General features: G+C 44.7%; 4 protein-coding genes across 5 annotated transcripts; all 4 read right to left on the minus strand.

The window, feature by feature from the left end:
* Positions 1-302: 302 nt before the first annotated feature.
* On the minus strand, positions 303-5,984 carry znf687a (zinc finger protein 687a). The gene is made up of 11 exons (XM_076153720.1): positions 5,901-5,984; positions 3,608-5,470; positions 3,267-3,522; positions 2,973-3,160; positions 2,408-2,592; positions 2,149-2,325; positions 1,900-2,062; positions 1,527-1,763; positions 1,317-1,429; positions 1,047-1,149; positions 303-961 (listed from the first exon to the last, which is right to left on the minus strand). The coding sequence occupies exons 2-11, from the start codon at positions 5,447-5,449 to the stop codon at positions 314-316; spliced, it is 3,912 nt and encodes a 1,303-aa protein (XP_076009835.1). The 5' UTR covers positions 5,450-5,470; positions 5,901-5,984; the 3' UTR covers positions 303-313.
* Positions 5,985-6,207: 223 nt separating this feature from the next.
* LOC143003203 (26S proteasome non-ATPase regulatory subunit 4-like) lies at positions 6,208-9,781 on the minus strand. Its single transcript, XM_076153724.1, has 10 exons — positions 9,728-9,781; positions 8,712-8,852; positions 8,512-8,626; positions 8,247-8,333; positions 8,008-8,076; positions 7,661-7,876; positions 7,472-7,580; positions 7,237-7,374; positions 6,687-6,742; positions 6,208-6,595 (listed from the first exon to the last, which is right to left on the minus strand). The coding sequence occupies exons 1-10, from the start codon at positions 9,751-9,753 to the stop codon at positions 6,425-6,427; spliced, it is 1,128 nt and encodes a 375-aa protein (XP_076009839.1). The 5' UTR covers positions 9,754-9,781; the 3' UTR covers positions 6,208-6,424.
* Positions 9,782-10,508: 727 nt separating this feature from the next.
* Positions 10,509-20,740, minus strand: LOC143003249 (phosphatidylinositol 4-phosphate 5-kinase type-1 alpha-like). The gene is made up of 16 exons (XM_076153808.1): positions 20,644-20,740; positions 17,991-18,025; positions 17,329-17,421; positions 16,960-17,090; positions 16,732-16,849; positions 16,457-16,609; positions 15,979-16,278; positions 15,540-15,775; positions 15,348-15,431; positions 15,212-15,260; positions 14,901-14,985; positions 14,600-14,767; positions 14,344-14,476; positions 14,201-14,257; positions 13,991-14,090; positions 10,509-13,747 (listed from the first exon to the last, which is right to left on the minus strand). Exons 1-16 carry the CDS (start codon positions 20,687-20,689, stop codon positions 13,745-13,747), a joined length of 1,791 nt encoding a protein of 596 aa, XP_076009923.1. The 5' UTR covers positions 20,690-20,740; the 3' UTR covers positions 10,509-13,744.
* A 545-nt stretch (positions 20,741-21,285) lies between these two features.
* ecm1b (extracellular matrix protein 1b) lies at positions 21,286-25,983 on the minus strand. 2 transcript variants are annotated; one of them, XM_076153767.1, is made up of 10 exons: positions 25,730-25,983; positions 25,445-25,510; positions 25,267-25,332; positions 24,504-24,572; positions 24,158-24,414; positions 23,302-23,522; positions 22,686-22,971; positions 22,374-22,591; positions 22,139-22,226; positions 21,286-21,904 (listed from the first exon to the last, which is right to left on the minus strand). In XM_076153767.1, exons 1-10 carry the CDS (start codon positions 25,797-25,799, stop codon positions 21,734-21,736), a joined length of 1,512 nt encoding a protein of 503 aa, XP_076009882.1. In that variant the 5' UTR covers positions 25,800-25,983; the 3' UTR covers positions 21,286-21,733. The 2 variants fall into 2 exon arrangements, with proteins under 2 accessions (XP_076009882.1, XP_076009883.1); XM_076153768.1 differs by having other exon boundaries at positions 24,504-24,551; positions 25,730-25,977.
* Positions 25,984-27,035: the final 1,052 nt, after the last annotated feature.

Consider the following 27,035-nt stretch of genomic DNA (forward strand, 5'->3'; position numbering starts at 1 on the left):
AAACATTCATCAAACGTCACATTATCTCAAGATGACCGTGGTCACAGCAGTGAAGGAGCCGGACTCCGTGTCCGCAGACCGAAGCTCTTCAATCTAATTCAAGGGAGACTGAATACAGAGATGCAGCATTCGATCCTCCTGAGTGTCACAACACTTAGGTTAAGGCTTTTATAACGACCGCTACGTATCAAGTGTGACAGTTGGTATAGAAAACTCTTGACAAATCTTTGGTTAACAGTGCAAACGTGTGCAAACTCACACTTTGATGATAACTCAAAAGGTAAGGCACTTTTTTAAAAACGTTCCTCCGCGCTCAGGTAGACTTCCCGGCGTTCCGTGCATTGATAAAAGCCATACCGTGAGTTCGGAAGTGAGTGTTCAGATCTGACGCCTTGTCAAATTGTTTACGGCACACCTTACAGGCCAGTGAGGTCTCATCCTCCTTCCCCTGTGAGATGGAGGTTTGGGAGGAGGGCGAGGCTGGGACGGAGCCCTCCAGTGGGCTCCTGTCGTCATGGCTCCTGCTGTTACCAGGAGAGGGCGCTGGGGGCTCACAGGGGGTTTGCTGGTTGTCAGGTAAGACGTTTCTCACCTTGTGGGTAATGAAGCGATGGCGGGACAGAGAGGAGCTGGAGGTGAAGCAGGCTCCACACTGCAGACACTGCTGACAGACCCCTTCTGTGCCCACCGGCCGGTGCTGGCTGATGTGATCCAGGAAGGCTGCCTGGTCCTCGGTGGTGAAGCCGCAGGGGGAACAGCGGAAACCAGACTCGGGTTGCGGTGAGGAGCCCAGAGCACAGGTGGAGGAAGAGGTGGGCCGGAGCTTCTTTGCTGGACTAGCAGTGTCCATGGATTCCTCTTCGTGCTCCACCTTCACAGCTCCCCTGCGTCTCTGTCGGGTCCCAAAGCTGCCGTCCTGCTCTGAGGAGCTGTCCACCTCGTCCAGCTGACCTCCACCTCCCTGTCAACACAAACAATTCATGCTCCTTTAGTCCATCTGAATAAAGAGCACTTTCTGTTTGACTTGCTAAAGGAGTGCAGTTTACCATTAGTGTGTCCTCGTTCACACCGTCCGCACTGTGTCTCAGCCGCATGTGGCTCTCCAGCAGCACTTCACTGCTGAATGTCTTCCCACCCTCCGGACACAACCTACACACACACAAACACACAAAATGGAAGTTTCTGATGGTTGGTTTGGTTCTGCAAAGTGCATTCTTGATATTCTGGCAGAAAAGAATTACAATAACTTTCAAGGACATGAAAACAAAACAGCCAACCGTGACAAAGGAAGAGTAAGAAACCTGTGAGATACTGACCGACAGTGAAAGTTTCGACTCGTGGCTTTGTGTTTGTCTCTGATGTGACGTCTCATGCTGGACGTGGTGGTGAAGGAGCTCTCACATTTATTACACGGAAACTTCTTCAGAATCTACAAACACAAACACAAACACAAACGTCACTGCAGCTCTTCACACGTGGCTTCATGAACAAACCTGGAGGAGTATGTTAATACTCGAGTTCCCCACCTTGCCGTGCTGCTCAGCCATGTGAGTGATGAAGTCTTCCCGCACGGTGTAGCGTGCGTGACACGGCACACACTTCCACCCTGAGGGGGCCTTCATCCTCTCTCCATTCACCCTCTCTTCCTCTTGATCCCGCCCCTCTTCTCCTTCGGAGCTCTCCGTCTTCACTGAGGGCCGCGAAGGACAAGGAGCAGCTGGAGATGGAGGCAACTCTTGCTTGAGTGTGGGAGCCTGGTGGGACTGAACAGAAAGAACCAGGTAAACAAAAACTGAGAAGGGTGGAGGGAGAGGAGAGGAGAGGAGAGGAGAGGAGAGGAGAGGAGAGGAGAGGAGTGGAGGGCATCATTTACAGATTGATAGTATTTCACAAATTTACCTTGAAATGTTCCATTAGTGAATTCCTCAGAGAGAAGATTTTGGTGCACTCGGGACATTTAAACACAGAAACCTTCTGATTGGCCAAATGAGTGTCAAAGTGGGTGTACAGCAGTGTCTTATGGGTAAAAACAGTGTCACACATCACACATTTATAGATTAACCTGTAAAGGAGAAAATAACAGTTTCAGTTAAATGCACTAAATGTTCACTTTAAGTTTTTTTTGTGTGTTTGTGCGCGTTTGTTTACGTGGCCTGTGCTCCGGTGAGTGTGGGATGCTGGGCCGTGATGTGGTTCTGTATGCTGGGGGAAGACTTAAAGGCCATGGGGCAGCTGGGGCATTTATGGAACATGTCACAGTGAGCCTGCTGGATGTGAGACTTCACGGCGTTCAGGCCTCCAAACACCACCAGGCAGCTGGAACACCTGCAGAGAGAGACGACAATGACCCGGAGGAAACAAGAGGCTTCTTATGTCTGGATCAGTACACATGGGGGGGAGGTCGCACTTGTAGCCGATGCGACGTGCGAAGTGCAGACAGGTGTCGTCCAGGTGGGACTGGAAGATGGGCTGCTTGGCGGTGCCCCCGCACTCCGGGCAGATGTGGGGGGGGCCGGCTTGGTGGACGCGTTGATGAGCCCCCGCGCTGCAGCTGTTAGGCAGGAGCATGGGAGGAGAACACTCGGTGCACGACTGCAGGAGCCACCAGAGGGAAGGAAGCGAGGCACGGTTCAGTTACCACATCATGAGCAAAATGACATCCTGGTCCCTGCACCTCCAGATCATTAGATTACAGATTATGAAGCAATAATCCGAACACAAGAACCTGGATGTGTTTCATTCCAGTTTGTCAACAAAATACAAAAACACTTTCAGAATCTGTAAGCCAATAAAACGGAAGGTACAAAGAGCCACACACACACACACACACACACACACACACACACACACACACACACACACACACACACACACACACACACACACACACACACACACACACACACACACACACACACACACACACACACACACACACACACACACACACACACACACTCTCTAACACTCACAGTGCTGTGTGCCGCTTTGATTTCTTGGAAGTGATCAGCCACCTCTTCACTGCTGGAGAACTGAACCTGACACTCGGGGCATTTATTACTCGTGTAGCGAACTTCCTCCGCCTTCTTGCTGGATGTGGCGTGATGTGACTGGGGGGCCGGGTTTGCCGCGGCCTGTCTTAGCGAGGACGATGTCTGGGCTGGAGTGGACCACAGAGGAGATTGACAGGTCAGGCATGAAGTACACAAAACTCTCCATTTCACAAAAGCAACATGGGAGCGTAGGCAGAGACGCCGCTCACTTACCGGCCGGCTTCGGCTCTTGCAGGCCGATCATCTGCTCCACTGGCACAGGCTTCATGACCAGGTGTGAGCACTGCATGACCAGGCCTTTCTCCTTGTGCTCCCGGGCGTGCAGGAGCAGGCTACACTTGTTGAAGAATGCCAACCGCTTGGCGCAGTGGTTACACGTCACCTCGATCCTCAGAGAGCGGCGGTCGTAGTGCCGGGCCAAACTCTGCTCCAGGGCGAAGGCGTCGCCGCACTCCAGACAGCGGTAACCCTGCAGACCATCACACATGCATCCTGATCGATATCCACAGGTTAAGTTTTAAGACAAAATGATATAAAGAGGAAGCTCATCTTACCTGCTCAGGCAGGGGGAGGCCCCATTCTGCAGGGAGAGGAGAGCTGAGGTCTGGTTTGTAGCTGGGCAGCAGGTTCTTGTTGTTGAGTATCTTGTTAAAGGCTTCCACCAGGTTGGTCTGACTCCTGGAGATGATGGCTCCTGTGCTGTTCACTATGGAAGCTGGTTTACTGCAACTCTGAGAAGAGAGCAGCGATGAAGATGCAGACCCAGCTCTCTGACCCTGACTGTGCAGGTGGATCGCACCAGAGCCGACTCTGGGAGAGGGGGTCACAGAGGGCAAGGATGTAGTTTTGGTGATGTTGACTGCTGTGGTGGACAATTTAGGCTTGGTGTCTTTTGTGGTTTTGTCTTTGACGACGCGGACGCCTTCTAGCACCGCCTTTATACAGTCCCGAGAAGGCTGCGACACCTGCCTCTTCGTTTTGACGTTACGGCGTGCAGGTGAAGGCTTGGAGCCGTCTTCACTCTTGGACGAGGCTCTTGCGCCTCTTTTGGGCGCCACTCCAGACACCGTCCTTGTGATGTTGCCTGCAGGTGTTTTGATTTTAACTTTGAGACGGCGTGGCGCAGACAGCACCTTCTTCGCAGCACCAGCAGAAACAGCATTCAGCGATGATGAGCCACAGTTCTCTTCCTCGGTTTTCGCACCATCTCCGGTCTTCATCTTTTTTGGCCTTCCCTCCAGGCTTAACTCAGTTTCCCTCAGGTCCTCTTGGAGGTCGAAGTCCTTGTGATTAGAAGCTGGAGGTGCTGTTAGGGCTGATTCGGGACTGCTGCTTCTCTTCGGGACAACAAAGCCCGTCTCACTGGGTGGGGGGCTTTCAGGCGAGTCTCTCTCATCAATAACATGATCTGGATACTTCTCTTGGACTAAGGTGGAGCTTGTTATGGGAGCAGGCAGGCTGTCCTTGGGGCTCTGTGCATGGGTAGTTACGGAGGGAGACCTTGAGGTGGTGGGCTGTCCCCTCTGATAGTGGGGTTTCAATTTGACAGATGGCAGAGAAGATAGGACATGAGAAGAGGAGGTTTCAGTGGACCTCCGTAGCTCAGGTGGTGTGGCTCTTTGTGTAAATTTAGGAGGAGAGGACAGAACAGACTCTGGGCTTTCCTGAATCACCAGGGGGCTTCCTAAATCTGGTTCCGAGTCCTCCTCATCCATGTATAGCGTTCCGACTCGGATGGCCCCGTTTTGCGATAAAGGTGACATGGGTGGATTTTGGAAGGGGCCAATTTCATCCATCCGAGTGAGGGGAGGAGGAAGAAGCGGGCTGCCAGTGTGTGGGGAGGACGGGGTGGACGACGGGGGGGAGATGGTCGCCGAGGGACCGGCGCTGATAGAAGGCTGGGGGTGCAGGGTGGGCTTCAATCGGACCAATCCGCTCATTTCATTCACATTTGGTGTGGATGTCGGCGGGGACCTCAGGGACCACAGCTCTGGACTGGACTGAACCTGAGCTGCGGGGACGGATCCCTCGACGCCGTTGGGAACCTGAGGCAGTGAGCCGGCACACAGTTTGGGGCCGAGATATGAGAAGTGAGGGTCCGGCCCCCGAGGGTCTCGGCTGCTGCTGGGAGGACTCTCTGCTTTGTTTTCATCCCTGACTGACTTCTCCAGCTCGTCAAAGGGCTCCGGCCGCACGATATTCTTCACGATAACGCTGACTACTGGGGGGTCAACGTGGGAGCCGGGGAAGCCTGAAGGAGACCCCGACTCTCTGACATCTGCAGAGCTCCTGGACACATCTGGGTCCTCTTCTGGACTGGACTGGATGGCCTCAATATCAGGAATGTCAAAAGCTGCCAGCAAGTCATCAAAATCGGGGGTCTTCATGTCCCCCATGGCCGGTACGGGACTCAGAACCTGACAAGACAACACACACACATCAACCGCAGCCTGACAGGGACGCTGCACTAATCACTGCACGGTGTTAGCTCAACTTTCCTGCCTGCTTTTAATCGTAAATCTTCGTAGTAAAGAGAATAAACAAATTCACTTCTGGCATGTTGCCGTCATGTTCGGAAAAACACAAAGCACACACACTGGCTCGTTTCCCACAAGTTTATGTTGACATGTGAAAACTTCACAGTCACGTTACAGGTGGTGGCTCGTCTCGCTAGTAGCTGAACTTTAGCATGTAGCTACTTTAGCCGGCCTCCTTAACTCCATCTTTCCTACGTCGATAAGCAACATTGTTAGATTCAAGTAGCGCTTAAGTTTCCCTCGCATTTCGCATTTAACACTCAGTTGTTGGTCGATAAGTAATTCAGTTAAATAGATGTTCGTATTTTACCTGCCAACTTTACTTAGCGAAGCTGTTTCCCGACTTTCTTTTTGTGGCGCATGTGTATAGCGTCATCAAGTCTGCGACTAAAGCCGCAGACGATTGTTTACCAAAGTAAACACTCAACACTGAAGCGGACAACACACTGACTGTGATACTGACTGTGTAATGACAAATATGGAAATTGATGAAACATACATTTAAGACGTTACTCAACAGGAAATTTTAAATGTTGTATAAAATATGACACAGATGCAAACGGCACAACATAAAATATTTTACTGTGTTTAAAAGAACAAAATATTCTTCCTGGACGAGCAAGCAGATGAATCAACGAAATTTAAATCAGCCCAAAAACAAAACAAATGAAACAGTAAAGGTTTTGTTTGTTGATGCCATATAAAAAGGGAAAGGCAGCTTTATACAGCATATCTACTCTAAATACAAGACTGTGAAAAACACATGCAGTACAGTTCTTTTGTTTTCTTCTCTCTTTTTTATTTGACACAAATGAGTTCCTGGCTTTGGGCGGTTCATTTCTTCTTCTCTTCGTCCTTCTTGGTTTCGGGTTTGGACCCCGTCTGGGTAGCTAGAGAGCCCATGGCGTTACGTATGGCCTCGTTGTTGGGGTCGACCCCAGGGAGGTTTTCCAACACGCTTTGGAGGAACTCTGGGTCCTGCATCACGTCGTAGTCCTCCTCATCCTGCACACAGAGAATCATTGCAGCTCACGTTACCGGTGCTGTCAGCATCTTTCCATCAGATTAAATGAAAACTGAGAGGCCTTGTGTTTACCTTGGTCTCAGTGGAGTCGATGTCTGCTCCTGTGTCCATGTCCTCACCACCAAACTCTAAGGGAGAGACAGGACACATGTGTTGCTGGGTGGGAAAGTTTGTATATGTACATCTTTATTTTTTGTTGATGGGGCACTGCAGTCCAATGCACACCCACGCACATGTTTACAAGAGCTGAAGCCACCAGATAATTCAGATCTTGCAGACAGAATCGCATGCAAATATGGACTGCTGACTGGAAAAACCTGTTCATGCAAATGTTCTAGTTGGATAATACAAGTCCTTTTCAACTTTGCAAACACGCCCTGAAAAAGCATTTCAGGGTCATCGTGACTAAAATTAGCTGTTGCTGTACATCTACACACACTAAGATCCTACCATCATAATATTTTCTGTATTCAGTAACCAGTTGAGCCCTGATGGAGCAGCAGGAGACTACCAGTAAGTACATGCCAGTCTGTGTGGTGGTGGCTTATGTGTTTATGTGAGGCAGCTAGTGTTTTGCTTTACAAAACTGGTCAGAGAATGAGATTCTAAGAAGGTGTTCAACCTGCTCCTGCTCCTTGCATGGACATCTGCAGAGCGTAGGCAATCTGCTCATCCTCCGTCATTCGGCTGAAGTCTGGTAGAGCAGGTGTGGTTGTGTCTGCGTGGGGGACAGACATCCTCAACAGGGCATCTTCAGACTCTGCAACAGGAAGGTATGGAAATGTGGTTCATACTGAAGGAAAATTGGCACAACTTGGCATCCGAGATAGAAATAAAAGATGGAGGACATGACTCACCATCGGTAGCTGAAGAGGATACACCAGCTTCAGCAGCCGACACGACGGCAGCTCTGCGAGCTTCGTCTTCCTGCCTTTGTCTTTGCTCCTCCATAGACACACGCAGAGCCTAAACAGAAGAGAAACTTCAGATCACACGTGGGCAGACACAGACACAACCAATACAGTCAAAGTGACCAGTGCTCATACCAAGGCCAGCTCTGGGTCTGCACTGGGATCAACCCCGAACTCAAAGTCACCGGCCCCAAGGCCTAACACAGCCCCTCCCTCACCAGCCAGGATGGGGGAGGACAGCAGGGCATCAGCCAGACTGGGGCCTGGAGGAACCGTAACCAGGTGGGAGCCTGCTCCCTCTTTGCCATTAAGGGTGTTGATAAAGGCCGTCAGCTTCTCTGTGTTCATTTCCTGTAGAGGTGAGAAAGAATCTGGGTTAACGTGGGGACTGTGTAACAGCCTAGAGAGAAAACAAAGTATTAACAATAAGCACATTAGACATTCCACAGCTTGAACGTGAGAGGAATTGTGATGTAACAAACCTCTTCTCCAAAGTTAATGATATCCACGCTGACTTTTTCTTTCTTAAGACGTTTCGCCATTTTGACCAGCTAAGGGAAAAGAGAAAACACACACGCACAGTAGGTTTTATTTAGAGCTGAACATATATAGTATTAGTGTACCAATGCCATACTGTTTTCTACAGATATACAGTATATGTATGTATATCACTGTCACAAATCCAGTATATCAGGGGTTTCACAAACAGCACTTTGCTTACTTCTTTTTCATTGTCCTCCACTGGGCTGCCAACAAATGCAATAATGCGCATCTTGTGATTTTTGCCCTGCCTGTGCTTCAGAGCGAGCTACAGAAGAGAGAAACACAGAAACTGAAGAAACAAAACAATAGCAAATTAACCTCAACCAGTCAACAAGCTTCATCCTAATGTCCCTTGAATACACTTCACAAAACTCAATCTGTTCCAACCTCTCCGTTAGGCTTAGGCAGGAATACTAGGATGACATGGTAAGTGCCAAACTCACATGTGCCACCCTGATGCCTGTGCAGAAGCTGATGTTTCCTCGAGGCTGCACAGCATGCAGCTTGGACAGAATCCTGCCGGTGTCTGGAGTCAGTGTAGTCAACACCTCACAGTTGCTGCACAGGACAACAACGTTTGCTTATCAGTACATTATATATCCTTCAAATGTCAGCAAACTAAGTCAAGCACATTGCCTCTTACTTTGCCATGGTGATGAGGCCCACATTGTTTTCAGGGTTGGTGCGGGTCTTGGAGTGACAAACGATATTCACCGCATCCTGCTGAGCCTGCAGCCTGGTGGGCAGAAAGTCCCCATTGCGCATGTACTCACTGTTGTCCACACTGGAAGAAAAATACCAAGACGAATAAGTACTAATATCAATATACGTACAGACTAGCCAGATAGAAATCTAAAACCGAAGGAGCTTGGATTTCCTTTACCAGTTTGTTACAAAGAGTTTTCCTTCACTCTTCTGAAAAACATGGTGTGTTTGCTGTCCATACTCTAAACAGACACCTGCTACTGTAATGGGCTGCAAAATGTGAGCACCTCATATTTTAAATAATAGAATCAGGACGCCTTTGCATTACAATCGATTCCAATGCAACAGCCTTACAGTACAGACATGTATAGGCCTACATCGTATAATCTTGTTTTATTTATGATGTACAATATCTCGTCTTTTTATGCAGATGTGATCACCTAGTTATGAATAACTGATATACCTAATGACACAATTTAAAACAATTACTCTAAACTACTTCAAAAAAGTCAGGAAAATGCATTATTAAGGTATGAAAGGTTGGGATTTATCTTAAATTAAACCGACATGCAGAGTGAAGCTAAAAGCTAACAAGCGGCCTGTTTTGACAATGACAGTCAGCTACAGAGGACATGTGTGCAAGCTAACACTTTAAAGAAAAACATAAGGTACAACAAGAGACACACCCTCAACAAAATGGTGTAATGATTCATTCAAAAATGTTAAGTGTTTCAATGGTTACCCGGTCTATGTGATGGAAGCTAACGTTATGATACGGAGTGACTCAGGGATTAGCTTCAGCTCTACCCGAGCCGATAACAATGACAAATAAACTTGACTGCAAGTTTCAGATCAAACATATTTACATACAGTAGTGCAGTTTACAATGGTTAGGTTTTTGTCTCGATTTAGCATTCTTAAATGTTAAATTAGTGGCTATTTCTCTGTCCTTACCAGACCATAGTACTTTCAAGCACCATCTTGGCTGTTTGTTGTATGCTACGTCGCCGTGATGGTTTGTGGGTAATGGAGTTTATTTCACGAAAGGGAAACCAAAACCACAGTATTTACTCTTATGATGCAAAATACGTTTTCATTGAGAAGAAAATGAAGGTTATTTAATCTTCATGTGGATTTCAGTGTTTGACATTTCTTCTTTGAAATTAACATTATTTCATTCTGTATGTCTTTCAGTGTCCAAATTGGAAGTTCAAGACCCCTCTGGTCCTCTCCTGATAATGGAGCGTCCAGACCCCTGCATCGATCTTGTTGGTTTCATTGAGTCCAACACATCCAAATCACTGCAGGAGGATGAGGTTCAAAGTGGGTCCTTAAAACACTTATACTCCTACTTTCTCTTGCTCTTTCTTTGCTTATATTCATGACTTTCACAGAGTCCATACATTCAGGAATCTGTGAAACTGTCTCTATAGTGCTACCTACTGGTGGAAATTGATTTAAGAAAAACCTTTAAGATTTATATACACGTACCACCATTTACTAAAGGGAAATCAGAACTTCAGTTGACAGTCTTGTTTTATGTTGACCCACTCCAATCTTACAGACCTAAGCTTTAAATCTGACACCACCTTTAATGACTGACCCCCCTGTCCCACTTGAGTGTGGGGCTTTCAGCTGTGGATAAGACAGGGGCAGATTTAACATTGTTTTAGAACCACTTGTGCTATAGAATTTCAGTGAACAATATTAACGAATAAGAGCACAAGAAACACAGTTTAGAAAATAGGTTTAATCCTTTAAATTCAGACATGAAAAACATCACCACCACATAACTGAAACATGGCAGGAGGAACAGGCAGCACATATTGCATGAGAAGGCATTTCCGTGACTCCTATGTACATATACACATTTTATACACAGTAAAAATATACTACTTGAAGCATCTACGGCAACCAGCAACACTGGCTCATAGGCCATGTGAAACATTCATGTAGAAAAACATGGGGGATTAACATCCCAGAATCGGCATGGAGAGAATATATTTATATCACAATCTAAACATGAAATATAAAAAGTGAAATTGTCAAATAACTCCTGTTCCATAGGCAACACTCACTATAAAGTTTCAGACATCCTTCTGTCATTACACAGTATAAGTACAATCAACTAAACTACAAAATACAACTTAATCATTCCAGCCTACAACAATCAGAATTGTATTAATAAATATGATTCTTAAAGGTGAAAGATGACAGATTGTGGTTCATATTGCATTACTTCATTTTATAGATAGAATATATCGTAGCATTGTAGTGTCTACATTGAGAGTGCACCGGCCTTGAAGCACCAAAGGATGATGTTTCTCTTGTGCTATACACCTGCAGCAGAACTGGTCTACAGCCAGCAATTACGCAGTACCACCCCTTCAAATCCTGGTCGGCTTGTGCTCAGAAAGCATTTCATGGAGTGTTTTCTTTGGTGACTGTCTTCTAACTAACAGAACTTTAAATGCATCTGTTTGTATTAATAACCAATATTTTAAAATTTCAGCATCAACTCTGGAAATAAATCATTTCAAGTATACAATCTCAACTAGACAAAGAGTTGCAAAGGATAGGTTCTAAGAGCCACCACAAATGTAGTAAATTAAACACAAACTTCACAGGAATGTGGAGATAAACCTTGAAATGTCTCAGACCACAAAAGCAACCTATTCTTTCTAAAAAAGAAAACACTCAATGGGGACTGGGTTGATGTCAGACAATAAACCTTTCTTCAGAAACAACTACTTTAATAATAGATTCTTAAAAACACTGATCAGTCCATGCAGATTTCTAGGAGTGTCTTATTTACTGTTTCATGTTGACTGGATTCTGAACTTCCAAAGTATCTCTGGATCTCTGGCAGGTTCAGAGCCCGCCTGCCTGTTCTTCTCTCCTCTTTGGTGCCATGGCTGCTGTATAACACAAAAGCCACCGTCCTAAATTCTCATTTGTGGTATCATACATTGATGAACATGCATAATTCTCCTCCTCAGGCAGTTTGCCAACATTACATCATTCTATATTCACAACTAACCTTCCCTCTTCTCCCCCTCTGCTGCAGAAACCACATGTGCCTAATAAAAACAATAATTCAATAGAAGAGGTGGTGTGTTAAATATGATGGTCTGCTACAGTCACTTGGTAGTGGTCAACATTAATCAGAAATATCTTATGGGCTAAAGATTTTACTGCCAGCCACCTCATTGGCTTGTTTAGTGCCTTGAACAATAAGATAAACACAAAAACCTAAAAGCACTATTTCATAAATAGACACGTAAAAGCTGATTAGGCTACACAGGAAAACACCTGCTGCACATACAAATGTCATACATGTGGTTCATATCATACTTGGTCCAGGGTGGGCGTGTCATTTCTGTAACCAGCAGAAATGATTAATATGACAGCTGTCGACCTTGGTGAACCACTGTGATATTACACTCACAGGCACACAAACAGAAATGTAACTGAAAGTTACTAGTGTACTAGTGTTTCTGTTAAAAACTTAGAACTGCTTTCAACCCTGACAACTGGTTGGTCCAGACAAACAAATGGCAGTTTGATGACTTCAGCTGTAATTATGAGGCAGTGTTCTTGACTGTTATCTACAAGAACATCTGTCTTGTACAGTTACACAGCATGTAGGGCAGGGACAAAAAGTGTAAAGGCACAGACGTGACATACAATGACAGTAGCTGGAAAATCAATATTCTATTACCTTAATACAATTCCTTCATCTAACAGCACCTACTGGCTGACGATGCCGTCAACAGCTTTCTTCTGTACTCATTTATACTTCGGGCACACATGGTCACAACGGAGAGGGAGATTTCAGGGTTACAGAAACGTGGTCTGCCATGTTTGTAAGACACTTTCTATGGAAAAAAAAAAGGTATTGTAATGTACATGTAGCAGATCTGTGTGGTTTCCAGCGGAGTCATTTAGAAAACTTGAAACACTATTTCCATCCTGACTTGGTTTAAGCGACCCTGCCAACTATTTAAAAATCCAATTTCAAGCAAATACTGTACATCCACAATCATTCAAAGGAAATGCGTACATGATTGAAGATTCAACAGCAGCAAGTGTTGATTCAAAGATTGTTGTCAAGAACAAGGAAGTGAAGTGTTGACAGCTCAGAGTGCCCCAACTCATCGGGAGTGTGGAGGGGAAATAGATGTGCGATAAAAAAGGGCCGTCGGAGTGCGAGTCAAAATAACTTAACCCACTTAGACTGCATAAATACTGAGCCACATATTCACTCCTACAAAAGCAGGTTACGTCCTTCACATGCTTGCGAGTGTGTGTGTGTTCCTGTTGAACTGCTGTCTGTGCCCACTCACGTCCCTTCATGCTGCAAGGCTGCGAAAAGCAGGCAGAATGACAGACTCCATATCAGAGGAAAACTAGCAAACTAACTCTACTGCCTTCACCATCCACTGGTGATAAAGACATGGGCTTCTCACTATATACAACTAATAACTTCATTAGACTTACACAATCACAGCAGACGGACATGTGTAGCAGTGAGGATAATAAGGAGAGGGTTCTGAGCCCATTGTTGTGCTGTTTTGATCTGGGATGAAAGAATTAATGTAACATTAAAGGATGACTGAAGAGCCACCAATTTTTTCTTTTGAAATCTCTTTTTGAGAGAGACTGGAGTTTGGTGACAGATGTGGACAAAGACGTGAGCCCAGTTACACTAGTAATATATGGTTTTAAGCAGCATGTGCGGTGTCGTTGCCTGGGAGAGCCTACAGCCTACCGCACCACCGTCTTCAGTCTGATCCTCCCACCACTGCTTTCGTCAGTATCACAGCACACCACGGCACCTCACTCCTTTATCCAGGCTGAGGAAAACAGCAAAGGTGCAATGGAGGCTCCTCTATGTGGACGGGTGACCAAGCTTCATCAACTTCATCTCTTCCTGAATCACCGCGTCTTCAGATGAAATTGGCTGTGATTTTACTGTAAAGATGAAAACAAACATCCATGCCAAAATTAAGGAGGTGGAAATGTACTTTCAAATTGAATTAAGTGCTAGAAAAAAACAACAACAACAACAGCAACAATAAATGAGCAGAGGAAGTTCAGGTACAATATGCATTTAAAATATGAAATTATAAATGCATTCATTACTGCTTTTGATGGTCAGGGTGTGTGTGGTATGTGTATTGTGTGGATGTTTTCCAAGAGAATGCAAAGACTTACAAAACAGATGTTGGTCTCGGGGATGATGTCTGATAGTGACACAACATCTTCATTTCCAGACAAGTTGCCTGAATTATCTCCAATAACTTCTGCCCTAATACTGGCACAGATCAAGAGAGGCAAAGCATGAGAAACTAATACAAATACAATCACATGCATCTACAGTATAGTTTGTTGCGGCTTTATGACCCGTCACTATGCTATGTGTACCTGTGAGAGGTGCCCTGGTCTGTGTTTGCAGATTTGTGAACTTCCACTCCAACAGACCTACAGAAAAATAACATGCATCAAAACAATCAATGATATGACTGTGTGAGCCTGAGAAAGGAAAAGCCATCACAATAATCCCTCACCTTAATGGAGGAGAGGAAGAGGCAAGTCCTGTGCTGCCTAGTGATGAAGTGGAGAGGTTGGCCTCAAAGTCACCACTACCATCTACCAGTGGAGGGGTCCTTGGAACCAGATCTGGTCTGCCCGACTGCATGCCTGGAGGAAAAAGAAAACCACAATAAGCAACCAAATTATTGCAAATGTCATCAGTGTCAGAGAACAGCTATTATTGAAATGGTTGAGCCGTTGTTCTGATCACAGTGCTGCCTCAGTCTTTACCAGTGTCACCCTCTGATTCTGTGCTTTTGAAATGGCAGTGGTAGACCAGTCTGGGGTCAACGGATTGCCCTGCAGCGAGGGACAAGGGGGTGGGACCTCCCAGGGTGGGAGCCCTTCGAAGCCCTCCCTGACCTCCACCACGACTCTTCTTAGACGGTGATGGCTTTACTGAAGTAGGGTCACCAAGAAGAATGAAAGAGCAAACCATCAACTGAGGCATCTAAACCCGTTGCACGTGAGATGATGTGACAAGAACGCAAAAGCATTTTATCCATAAATCAGAATAGATATTCAGACTTACATGGAATTTTCTTAAACACTGTGCTGCACATGAAATGCTGGAACCGCTCTGCATAGAAGCCGGGTCTGTGGACAGAGACCGTGTCCTGCAGAGGAACAAAGATTGATCAATAAAATCCTAACACATACCAAAGTTCACACATACTGTGAGTATGCTGTCATGACTATTCAACAAAAGCTAAAGAAATGGGAACGGTGTGTATTTCAAGGTGTTAACCTAAATAAAATATATTTAGCACACATTTTGCACAGTTTGACTACTTGCTGATGCCGCCTTTAGAATTGTAGGGCATTCGGTGTGTAAACTCTTACCCCATCATGGACCAGGGCCTTCCAGGAGTGCTCTATTTTCTTGATAAACCTGGTGCCAACAACAGAGAGTCAATACAATCACACACTCTAAAAAGGATTAAAGGTGAATTCTATGATAGACAATTAAAGGTTATACCTGTAAGACTGGAGGATGTCAATGATGCCAATGTAGATCAGCAACCTCTCTCCTTTAGTATTACGACCTGGAATCCCTCCCATGCTGAGAGGAAAAGGCCAGAGAAGCAACAGATCATTCATTTGTTATCCATCAGACAGAGAGAGACCCACACATGATGCACATCAACCTCAGCTTGATGTAAACACTCACTGGTCTTCTGAGTCCAAGGCTCCTTTCCCTCGAGCTTCTCCCTGGATCGACTCCATGGCGGTACAATACAGACTTTTCTGGGCTTGTGGCCGACGTTGATCAGGGGTCACTGCTCCCTCTGACCCCCCACTGTCCATTGAGTTGCCCCCAGCACGTTCCCGCTCACGATGGGCCTGGTCCATGTTGTGGATGCCCATCAACAGACTGTAATCCATGATCTTGAAACTCTGTAAGAGCTACACAGTACACAAAAATACAACAAAGGCATCAAGAGAGATTCATTCATATAGGTTTGTAGACACAATAATAATTTGTAAGCTTGTGTCCCTTTCTTCTTTTTTAAGTTTGAGATTTTTCTTCAATTCAAGAAAAAGTCACAGAATAACCGTCAAACTAAGGGGTTTCTCAACAACAACAAAAAATCTGTCAATTGACTCACCAAGCAGTCTCTTTGTATAGTTTTGCACAGAGCATTGAAGTTGTCGGCCTCAAGCAGCAGGCCATCAGGCAAGTCCTGGATAAAGTCCAGGTCTTTGTGTGTGGGCACAGCCTTTTCCCTTTCCTTAGGCGAAGCTCGTCTTTTATAGGTGGAGCCTTTCAGGTCATATTTGAGGTGCATGGGGATGATCCGAGGCAGCAGATTGTTCATCACTACGATACGGATATTCTTACCACCTGCCTGGACACAGTACAGCCCGTAGAACTTGGGTAGCAGAGTCCGCTTGTTCTGGTTTATATTCTGGAAGGTACAGGAAGGTAGAATGTTTAAATTTGACATCTTAATTGGAAACTGGAAACTGTAAGACCTTCGCCCGTTTGAACCTCTTGCTCTTAAGATAATTACAGTTCGAAAATAATAATAATCACTCACACTGAACCCACCCACCCACCACTTTCATTCTACCCCTCAAGCTCACCATGAAATATCCAGGCAGAAGTTTCTGGAGGAACTCTGCCTCTTTATGCTGAACAGTCTTGATAATGAACTCATCATCACTAGAGACGTAGAAAAGAGATCCACTGGCTCCGGGGTTAGAGAGCTCGATCAACGAATCGTTGCACAGGGAATACTACAAGAGAGATGTACACATTAGTATCCAACTGACAAACCGAACAGAGCATATTGTAAAAACTGAAGAAAGCCATTAACAAGAGCAACTGCTGTATGAACAGATGTGCTGGATGTACTGACCAGGTAGTCATCAGGTCGGATGCCAAAGAGTTCTCTGAAGTACCGAAAGGCAATAGGAGCGTAGGTCTTAAAACGAAAGTCGCTGTAGTGATGAGCAGGAGTCAAGTTACTGCCTTCACTGAAAGTAGAAAGGAGAGTGCGGGACAAACAGGTCATGAAATTAAATTCAAATCAAAATGAAAAACATGGATTTGCCATCTTTGATCTAAAAGTGATTCTGTGACCAACCCAGGGAAGAAGATGCTTTCGACGACCACAAAGTCTTGCATGAGGACATCCCTCTCTGCCTTCTGGCTCAAGCTGCCAACTGTGTGAGTGATGCCCAACTGGATGGCACCTTTTAGGGCAGATGATGTGGTCTAGACAGGCCAGAGGGCAAAAAGAGAGTAAACAACCAAACAAACATTTCTATTACACCGCTGCCTTGTCATGTACTTTCACTCAATATTCTTGGGTGACTAGTGACAGGCTAATTTTAGAATGTAGACACCCCACGTGTAGGCAGAGCTTTGGTCCTCTTTCCCTTTCAGCTTTGCTGTTGACCACTCTAGGCTAAAACATGGTGTCCCTGACCCCAAATCCATTCTAACCTCTAACCTTTTTATAGGTGGTCTCTCCTGTGGTGGTCTCTACGCCCCGGTGTCCAATGGTCTTCTTCATACTCTGAGTTATGCCTGAAGAGCCAGGCATCTGGGTAGAGGGACGAAGGAACACATAAAAGAAGAGCGGGGAAAAAGAGAAAAGATCATCTCCTCCTCTCTGTCACTAAAAGGACATTTTCCACACCCAACCCCTCTCCAGAGAGCTGTGAAAAGCTGGTGTGCTGGTGCTGGTGTGTTCAAGGGAAAACAGACATTTTCTTAAAGAATTATGTAATTTCACAGATGTGGTCGGGTGCTGTGTAGCTAAAGCCAACACAGTCTGGTGCGTGTGAATACAGAGAACAAAGAACAGTGTCACTGAACAATGCCTTGTCCCAGCATATCTTCAGAGTCAACAATTCTAAATGATAATTAAGCACTAAAGGCAAACCAAGCACCACAAGTGTGTGTGCTGTTATGTGAGCTATAAACAGAAATTAAGCAATCACATGTGTAACTTTGGCCAGTATCTTACGGCTTTGTGAACACACGTTTGAGCTCTAAGCCTGTTCTCCTTCTGTCGTCAGAGTTGACTGGATCAACATTTACTTTACTTAGCATAGGGTTAGAATGTAAATGTTTTTGTCGACTCGCAGAGACTATTTCAAACCTCCTTACCTCTGAGTTGGCCATTTTCCGGATGCCACTCGGCCCTAAAGACAAGAAAAGTCAAATTGAGATTGTTATTGCGGGAAGGACAACAACATGGAAAAGACATCACTGTTAAGGAACTGCTTGCTATGCACACTTCCAATTAAAATACTTGAAACCCATCTTTGTGTAAAACCTTGCAGTTTAATATTGGAATCTTTGGGTAGACACTTAAAACATGATAGTTTGTTGATGAAAACTTGAGAATCCCTCTGCTGGTTAATTAGCAAAGCTATTTCCAGCACTGACTGGTGTCTACAAGCGCAATGATGAGCTCAGGACTAAATGTGGCCACAGTTACTAACAGCCCCTGCCAATACCAGCTCAGTGTGAACTGGAACTACTGCTCCCATGAGCTGGCTGCTCCAGATTTGTCTGCTCCCTAAGGGTGTGTGCCCACAACCACCACATCCTGTAGAGTAAAAGAGTACAATTCAAAACCAAACCTCTTCTGTAACCATCGACCACTGTATCTCACAGCAATGTTGCTTGTATCATCCCCTTATGCAAATGTATGTCCTCATCATTTGTTAAATTAAAGAATTCAGCAGCATCAGATTGGGGTAGGTGGAAAGTAGACACACATTGAAGGTGTGTCAGCATAAGCCCATGGTTCAGAGTCTCTATAAGCATGACAACAAACATCAGATAGTGAGTTTGTAGAGAGAAAAGGGGAAAATAGTAATAAGAGAAGAATTTTACCTAATTTCCTGTGTCCTTACATAAACTTGCTGTTTAAAGCGACTATCTCGCCCACTCTACAAGCACCTCTAGCCAGTAACCAATGACAACATCTACTTCAACACTGCAGTGGTGCAGGTCAATATATACACAGGGAAGGTAGTGTACCTGTAGTTGCAATCCTGTTTGTGAAAAATCAACTATGCAAACAAAGCAGGATTCAAACCAGTCAAAAACAAATGATGGCAGGATTACAGAATGCCATGCATCTTCACTCAGTTAGCGGGGATGCACGGCAGATCCATCGGGAAACAATGAGCAGGGAATGTGGGCAGAACCACATTCCCTGCTCATTATGTCAAACACCACACTTTAACATCCCCACCCATGCAGTTTCTGCTCACACGCACGCGCACACACACACACACATACATACACCATACTAGTACCTCGCTGCAATGCTCTCCTCCAGAACTGAGTCCTAATATCTGTGGAGCAGGATATAGTGAACCTACAAGTACATCTTATCCTGCAGGCAAGTAACACTGAATAATGTAGATATTTTACTGCAGCAAAATGAAAGAAATGCCTTTTCTAACACTGTCATGTTTTTCCTCTGTGTACATAATAAGGCACTTGGTGCAGGAGATTTGCAATAGGAATTAGTTTAACCCAATTACTTAACGATGACTGGAGCTTGTCAGTCACAGGGCCGACAACAATAGCAGAACCATCTGTTCTCCTCCGTATCAAACGATGTGTCAGCTCCCTGTCAGCTCAGACAAACACACTCAAACATGTATGAGACAATGATATGGAACATGTGCTTGATCCTAACATCAGATTCATATAACCGTTCTTGGTCCAGTTGGGGAAACAAGGCCAACAGGAAGTAAACACATTCTGTTGCCGTCACTCAGGAGTCTGTGTGTGCGTGTGTTCTAGAAAAACACATGTTGTATTTGTACAGTGTGAGCCATGTGGAAGCCCCAAGGCAGCTTCAGAGTCCCTATTTTTAATCACTGATTCACTCCTTTTGGCTGCTGGGAAGGGAAGAGCAACTTATCTGTAGTCATTACTCCACGGATAAACAAAACGCAATGCCCCCAATAACCTCGTAAAAAAAGAAACATTTGACAAACACACACAGACCCGTGAGCACTGAACTATGCAGGGCTGTGGGGGCTGAAGAGAAATGAGCTTCAGCCAGACTCCTGCTGATTAAAATCACTCAATGGTTAAAGAACGCGGAGGATCAATGAGGTCGATGTTAGTTCGACTTATACGTCACCTTGCATGTGAAGCCTTACAAAGTAGTTTGGTGTTGAATGCAGTGTACTTTATTCCGAAGAGGAGGATTGGATCGACCGAGAGGAAGCCTGAGAGCTTCTAGCTGCGGTTAGCTTTGGACCAACGTGTACAGTCAGAGACAAACACGTCCATTCACTCGGCGAATAAAGGGCGAAATTTACCGAACCACGTCCGCTTACCGCCCGCTGCCAGAGCAGTTTCCTAAGCACCGAGTCACATTAATGTATTTACTGGCTAGAGTAGCAAACACACCGCTTTAGCGAACGTGGTACCGCAATTATTCATTTACATAGCGGTGCTATTTTAAAAGATAACGCTGATTCAATATATAGCCGGCACTCCTTTGTTAATATAAGTGAGCTGCTGTGGTAAACAACAACAACAACAACACGAATTGGCATTCAGCATACGGTTGATTAGGTGGCCAGCTAAACAAGCTAATCTTGGCTAGGTTCACTTGTTAACGTTGTGTTGAGCGGCTTGAAGCTAGGAAGCTAAGCTAGCGAACCGGGACCATGACAAAAAACACCGTTCGCCGATCACACGGTTATCAAATCTTCCAGCGCGGATTCGTTTGTACGTTCACTCCGAAAGAATAACAAAGTAATAGAACCTCTCCGCTCTCTACCTGTCGGGGCTGTTGATCCCGAGTCTGCCGTTCCAGCAGTCGCCATTATGGTTTGACTGGTCACATCTCCCGGAGCAGACACTTCTGTTTGTCTCAGCACCACACGCCCCCTAGTGGTCTACAGTGGAACATGTTCGCACAGATTCCTAGATAACTCGTGTCATCACTTCTTCTGTACTTAACGCACAATGAGTAATCTGATTACTTCGTCTTACTTTCGAATTTTTATGTAACTGTTCTGCATTGGGATTGAACCATTTCCACCTTTGCATCTTCAGATTTAACCACATAAAGACGTTACATTTCTATTTTATTGCAGAGGAATATTCACAGCTATAACAACGTTGCTCCCAAGTTCACTCCTCTCCCATTTCTCTGTCTCATTCCCTACATCCACAAGTTCTTTTGCCTTTTCTAACTCTTCGTATTGAATGTAACATGTACAATTCAAATTTAAATCAGTTTCAGATTGCAAAGCAGCGAGAAAGTGTTCCAAGGTACACATTTCTGTGTACAGAAATAAAGTATATATTTGTGGTTTACCTGCATGGTTTGTACTCTCCAACCCATCTCATTATTTATCCCACCGACCCAGTTGTGCAAAGTAATCACGCTCGTGAAAACCGTATTAAACCACACAAGTTACATTTTAAAATGTATTTATTATAACTGTGGAAGATATGACTTTACCATCAACTCACGTCATACAAAAAGTATAGAAAGGGTCTTTCAGCTCCAAAGACAATAGAAATGGCAACATTCGTAATCAAATATGTAAAGAGCAGCCATTAAAAATTAATGGTACAGTGACACATTCAACAGTCTCTAACTTACGAGCATGAAACAACCTTTTAGTACTCTTATTGAATAAGGTACTCTGCTCATGTGCTCTCAGATGGCTTGCAGTTAAAGATGCTATTTTTTCCCCAAAGTATAAATATATATTTTTCCATCTTCGCAATTGCCAAGTGGGATTTATTCAGGAAAAGCTGTTTATGTTCAGTGATTGGAGACAACCTCCACTACAAGCCTGCCATTTCCCTGACTGACCCAGTGCTATTGGGGTCAGCTAGAAAAGGTCACTAATGTCTTAGGAGAGAGGACACTTTTTCTTCTTCTTGAGTGAGACATTGGTTGCCTTGGAGATTGCGTCCATGAGAATTTTGGAGAGACACTGCGAAAGGTCTTGAGAAGATTTGCGGCAACATCTGCGGATAGCTGGGGACCTGGAAGTGCATAAGCTCCCTGACATCTTCACGAGCTGGTTTAACAGACAGACAGAAGAGAAAGAGCATTTAAACACTGCCACTTTCAAAACACAACTCATACATCAGAGGGACAAAACACAATTTAAATAAAGAAATAATAAAGAAACGAATTAAGAAAAATCTCAGGCAATTATGCCGTATGTTCAAGTGATCACCAAGATTTCCTGAAATTCTCATCTTCTCTACTAAACCTTTCCTCTGCTACATCTCACTGCCTTTGTACTCACCTTCTCTTCGATACATGGGTTCTGCTCTTCTGTCGACAGGGGGCAGCACTGATTCACAAAACTCTGCAGAGGAAAGCCTACAGGGAACCTGAAAAGCAACCAGATCATGTTAGTCACATCATTAGTGATGAACTGAGACACTAAATAAAGTTCAAATTTGAAGTTATTTCACAGCTTTAACATATGTGATTACAAAGAAGGGGTGTCAGAGGAGGGATGTAGAAAGTACTCTTACTTTTTCTTGATGATCTTGTGTGTTGCACAGACTCGGTCGAGTGAGAGCTCTTGAGCGGTGGCAGCAGTGCTGGTTGATGGTTCCGTACCATAACTTGGGTGGGGCGCACGGGCTTGGAAACACTCATATCGCTCATCACCCTCAGCCGTCTCACAACACGGGAAATTCATTTTTGCTCCCTTGTCCTGCTTGCAGAACCTGTCCATCTCCTCCCGCCACTAATACAGAAAAGGACAAAATAATAGAGGATTTGGCAAAAAGTTTCATCTCATCTCAAGTGATAAGTTTGCTGGTTCCTCATTGTTGCTGTACCTTCCCGTCAGCACAGATGAATATGTCATGTTTCCTTTTGCAGCACTGTTTGAATCCCTTTTCCACACGGTTGATGGTCTTTGATTGACGAGCCAACCAACCATAGCCTTTACGCGGCAGGCACTTTAGGTCATAGTGAGGACGCTGTTTGCGGTAACGACATAGTGGTTCCATGTCAGCTGTGGTGGGTCGTCCAGGAGGAAAGCTGATGTCGACATTTTGAGACGGAGTGGGGAGTGGTTTCTTCTGCTTCCTTGTTATGGAATGTTTTGGGGTTGATGATGTACTGTAAGGAGATAAAAGCCTTCAGTCAGAGCTAAATGTCTTTTGTCGCAAGAATACTGGAATAGAGTTATTCTCCACAAACAGTTACTTTCTTTTAGTGCTGAATCAAATAATAAATCAGCCATCAGATGACTGCCAAGCCAAAAAATACAACTTAAATAATGTTTTGATCAGTTTAGCTGGTTCCCTCTTTCTCCATGTTAGATAGATAGATAGATAGATAGAGAGAGAGAGATATACTTTGTTGACATTCTTTGCCTCTAATTTCTTTTATCTAAGAATCAGCATCATTACACTTGAATGATTCTCTGTATTCCCTTCCCTTATTTACCGCGAACAAGCGCCTTTGTCAAAGTTAAAGTGGGCTTCAGAGTATTTAAGCAGTGTCACAGGGTGGAGCCGCGGCTCCTCCAAAGTGGGTGTGTAGTTTTTGTTGGGAGCCTCTTTCTCGAAGCACTTTAACCTTCCGTTGCCCCGTATTTTGCAGCAGTCATAGATACGATCTTTCACAGATCCTTCTTCATTACAGAAGTAGTTGACTGCATGTTCCCACTGCGGTTCACAAAGAAAGAGAGCACAGACAGAGTGGATGTGAAACACAAACAGAAGAAGGAGAAGGTGTTAACATGAAGGTAAAAAAAAATGTTTTATATCCTACACCTGTATGCACAATGTCATGTACAATGTCTGCTTCAATAAAAACAAATTGCAAAAAAAATGTTCACAGGCGACTTTAGAACACGTTTGTTTTCCCTCAAATAGCTCCACTGCTCGGCGCTCATGCCAAGGCCTGTCTGTTATGTCGGCCGAGGCAGGATAATAGTTTTATCTTTAGGAAGCGCCCAAGGCCATCAACTCTGTTTAAAGAACGCAAATAATGTAATCTCTGCAATCTGAAGAATGTTTACATTTTACTTTCTACCTTTAGGCATTAATTTCAAATCCGAATTCTGGTTCCGTGGTGAAATGAATATAAAGTTTCAAGTAACAGCACCAACATAAGCATTTGAACTGATGTCGTACTATTTAATTAGAGCATTATGGTTATTATATATTGTGCTTTTCTATCGGCAGGTTCAGACCGATTACAAGACACTGGATGACTCATAGGTTTAACAGGAAGAAACTAAATACAACAGAAGATAGAGCAAACAAAAAACGCTGAAACATCCATAAAAGTAACTTACGGCTTGCGTGACACAGCAGAGTAATTCCTGCAAGACGGTGTCGTTCCTTTCGCAGCACATGCTAAACCAGGACTCTGCATAATTGACAAATGCAGCTCTGCGCTGAGACCAGCCAGAACGATATGCAGGGGAAGAGTCCGAGTAGAGAGGTCGATGGTCTCCATGGACACAGATGGCTTGAAGGTTGGTCGGGGATGGACGGCCCGGGGGAAAACCAACAGGGTCTTTCATAGCAGGAGGCACAAATATTGGACGACCTTACAGGGAAGGACCAGAGTCATACTGTTATATTGTACACTTGAACGTGAAATGAACGTGAAGTGAAAACAGGAAGGGATATACTCACGTCCTCTGGGTGTCAAGATGTCTGCAGTAACATCATCCCGGGACATGGCTGGGTTGGCATCAATGGAGCCTCGTAATGAAACACAGATTGTTAAAGTACACAGTAGTGTTATTAGTTGTGGTGATATAGTTTTCAGTAATACATACATTTTCTTTATTGTCTTTCTGTTTTGAACAGGATATGAAGAGCAGACAGAAGCAAATGAAATGTGTTTGTCCATTGTGAAGCAAAGACAACGTGATCCTGTGGTTTGGTTTGTACTCAGTATGACCTCAACTGTGCCAGGAGCAAAGACTCAGTGGATGTGGACTCATTATGACAAAATTGTTCTCATAGCAGTAATGATGATGGGCCTGTTCCTATGGTTTTATGACTCATTAAATGAAACAGACACAAATACTTCACATGTACATATAGGATATGTGCATATCTCCACCAACGCGGAATAAGCCTAAACATAATTGGTCTTGTTCCAATAATACACTGAAAGAAATACTGCAATAATAAATGGATTTTATTGATATATTTGTCATAACATTTTTTAAATGCATCTGTATCCAGACCATATTACACCTCCTAATAATCTGTTATAGGAGACATTTGCCAGATATTGAAACTCTATTGGGTTTACTTTATTTGCAAATAGAAACAGAGCATTTTAAAATGTATCAACAACTGACCTACAATCTATCATGGGATAGATATGTCTGATTCCAACCAACCAAGCAACCAACAGATAGGTGGAAAACAGAGCAAACACTACCTGTGTAGTCGTACAATTCTGTCAAGTCTACTTCTTTCTGCATCATAGGGTTGTGTCGATTGATCTCTGAAAGGAGATTTTAATCACATTTAATAAGTGTCCCCCCCCACACACACACACACACACACACACACACACACACACACACACACACACACACGCGCGCGCGCACACGCACCTTGTAAGAAGCGTGAAATGTCAGAGGGGTCAAAGGGGATCTCCTCTTGCCCAAGGTCTTCCTCATCTGGAAAGTGTCCACACAAAAATACAGAGTTCAAGGCAAAATCAAATGACATGCGCGTCTCCTTTTAACAAAAAACGACGTATTGTGCAACGCCATAACAACTCTGGTATTATAAACGTGCTTTAAAGTCTTTCCGGATACCGTCATGGTGTCAGATTTAACCCCAAAACGCGGTCATTTTCTATTACAGCACCAACAAAGCAGAGTGTGAACACCGACCTTCGGTGGCTGAGCTCAGGGCGAACAGGACCAACGCGATCGCAGAGATCAGATCCACAAACAGGCCCATTGTTCACTGGATGTTATCGAGCAGTGTGGCGAACTGTTTGTACTGCCAGGAGCGCGCACAGGCCGCCGGGAAAACACGTAGTGCGCGCACACACGGAGCCGTTAGTGACCGAGCCGCCTTGCCTGCTGTTTGCCGAAGCAGCGGACCCAAAGTATTTTTATGTACCAAGGCGAAGTGCGGAAGACAGGGAGGGCGGAAGGGAAGGAAGGAAGTTTTTCACCATGACTCACTCCCCCTCGCTCCAATCCTGCTGCTTCGCGTTGGGAACATCAACAAATGTGTGGGTGTGTGGCAGCAAGCGATGTTATTCTAATGTTTTTATTCTTTTCGGTTCTTCGACATTCTTCTGTTATCTAGCTGCTGTTAATGTTCACCAGCTGACTCCAGGGACCCTTTGGAAGATAAACAAGCACTTTCGCCCTGTAGTGACCACAAATACCAACAGAAAATGATGCAAAGCTGTGCCTATTGACAGACAGGGGCGGGCATAGCGATTTGGATGCCCCAAATGAAGAGTGGGGGCCATGGATTGATTTGGTAAAATGTTCAAAAAAGGCTCCTTCTGGTGTGTCCTATGCCTCCAATGATAATGTAATTCTATGTCAGTGGGATGAAATGTGTTTGTGTTGAAGAGGAAGGAAATGCACAGCAGGTATTATAATAAAAAGTGTATGGATAGTGGTGAGTGGTCAGGAAGCTGTGCAGAAGTGTGTTTGTCCTTTAGCAGACATTCCCGTGAGACAGGTCAAAGGGCACAAGACGGCAAACACACCCAGGCCTCAAAGGGGCCCATAGAGCAGCCACTCTCACTGCAGGCCTCCAGAAGAAGATGCAGGCAGTTTGTCGTGAAGGTTTTGGAAGATCAATGCAAGTTTTTGTTTTTAGTAAACTGTAAAACACAGGATTGTGGTAAAATCTGTTCTTGTTGCTTCCTTGTCTCTCTCTAAATGACTTTTGACTAGAGGAGGAGACAAATCATGGACCAAATCTGAATGATAATGAAGTTTCTTTAACAGAAAAGGTTCATAGCATTCTTAATTTCAACACAAGCTCTGTAAAGTGAACTTGCGACCCATTTTCAAGGAGGAGCAGGTCATCGCTGTGTCAAACTGATGACTGCTTTCCTCACTGACGGCATCCAGGATGACTATACCTTTTGTCAAATGATGCAAGTCTTAAATGCTACAGCTGCAACTGTTGTATGCCGCAGGCACCGTGGTTACAGCAAAGCAGGCT

This window comes from Genypterus blacodes, unplaced genomic scaffold, assembly GCF_046128005.1.
Source record: "Genypterus blacodes isolate CSIRO-AG114 ecotype Tasmania unplaced genomic scaffold, CSIRO-AGI_Gbla_v1 ptg000059l_1, whole genome shotgun sequence".
Classification (NCBI taxonomy): domain Eukaryota; kingdom Metazoa; phylum Chordata; class Actinopteri; order Ophidiiformes; family Ophidiidae; genus Genypterus; species Genypterus blacodes.

Bases quoted from the DNA above. Each gene is read 5' to 3' on its own strand.
- znf687a (XM_076153720.1), bottom strand. From the start codon at position 5,449: ATGGGGGACATGAAGACCCCCGATTTTGATGACTTGCTGGCAGCTTTT. The intron at 1,430-1,526 runs GTGGGGAACTCG...TTGTGTTTGTAG, and splicing joins TGGCTGAGCAGCACGGCAAG to ATTCTGAAGAAGTTTCCGTG. The intron at 1,150-1,316 runs GTCAGTATCTCA...GTGTGTGTGTAG, and splicing joins AGTCGAAACTTTCACTGTCG to GTTGTGTCCGGAGGGTGGGA.
- LOC143003203 (XM_076153724.1), bottom strand. From the start codon at position 9,753: ATGGTGCTTGAAAGTACTATGGTCTG. The intron at 7,877-8,007 runs GTTTGTTACATC...TCACCTCTACAG, and splicing joins TCATTAACTTTGGAGAAGAG to GAAATGAACACAGAGAAGCT. The intron at 6,596-6,686 runs GTAAACACAAGG...CTCTGTGTGCAG, and splicing joins TCGACTCCACTGAGACCAAG to GATGAGGAGGACTACGACGT.
- LOC143003249 (XM_076153808.1), bottom strand. From the start codon at position 20,689: ATGGCGACTGCTGGAACGGCAGACTCGGGATCAACAGCCCCGACAG. The intron at 16,279-16,456 runs GTGAGCTTGAGG...TGTACCTTCCAG, and splicing joins TTCTGCCTGGATATTTCATG to AATATAAACCAGAACAAGCG. The intron at 14,768-14,900 runs GTAAGTCTGAAT...ACCCTACTTCAG, and splicing joins AGTGTTTAAGAAAATTCCAT to TAAAGCCATCACCGTCTAAG.
- ecm1b (XM_076153767.1), bottom strand. From the start codon at position 25,799: ATGGGCCTGTTTGTGGATCTGATCTCTGCGATCGCGTTGGTCCTGTTC. The intron at 23,523-24,157 runs GTAAGTTACTTT...TGTGAACCGCAG, and splicing joins TCTGCTGTGTCACGCAAGCC to TGGGAACATGCAGTCAACTA. The intron at 21,905-22,138 runs GTGAGTACAAAG...CTGTTAAACCAG, and splicing joins ACCCATGTATCGAAGAGAAG to CTCGTGAAGATGTCAGGGAG.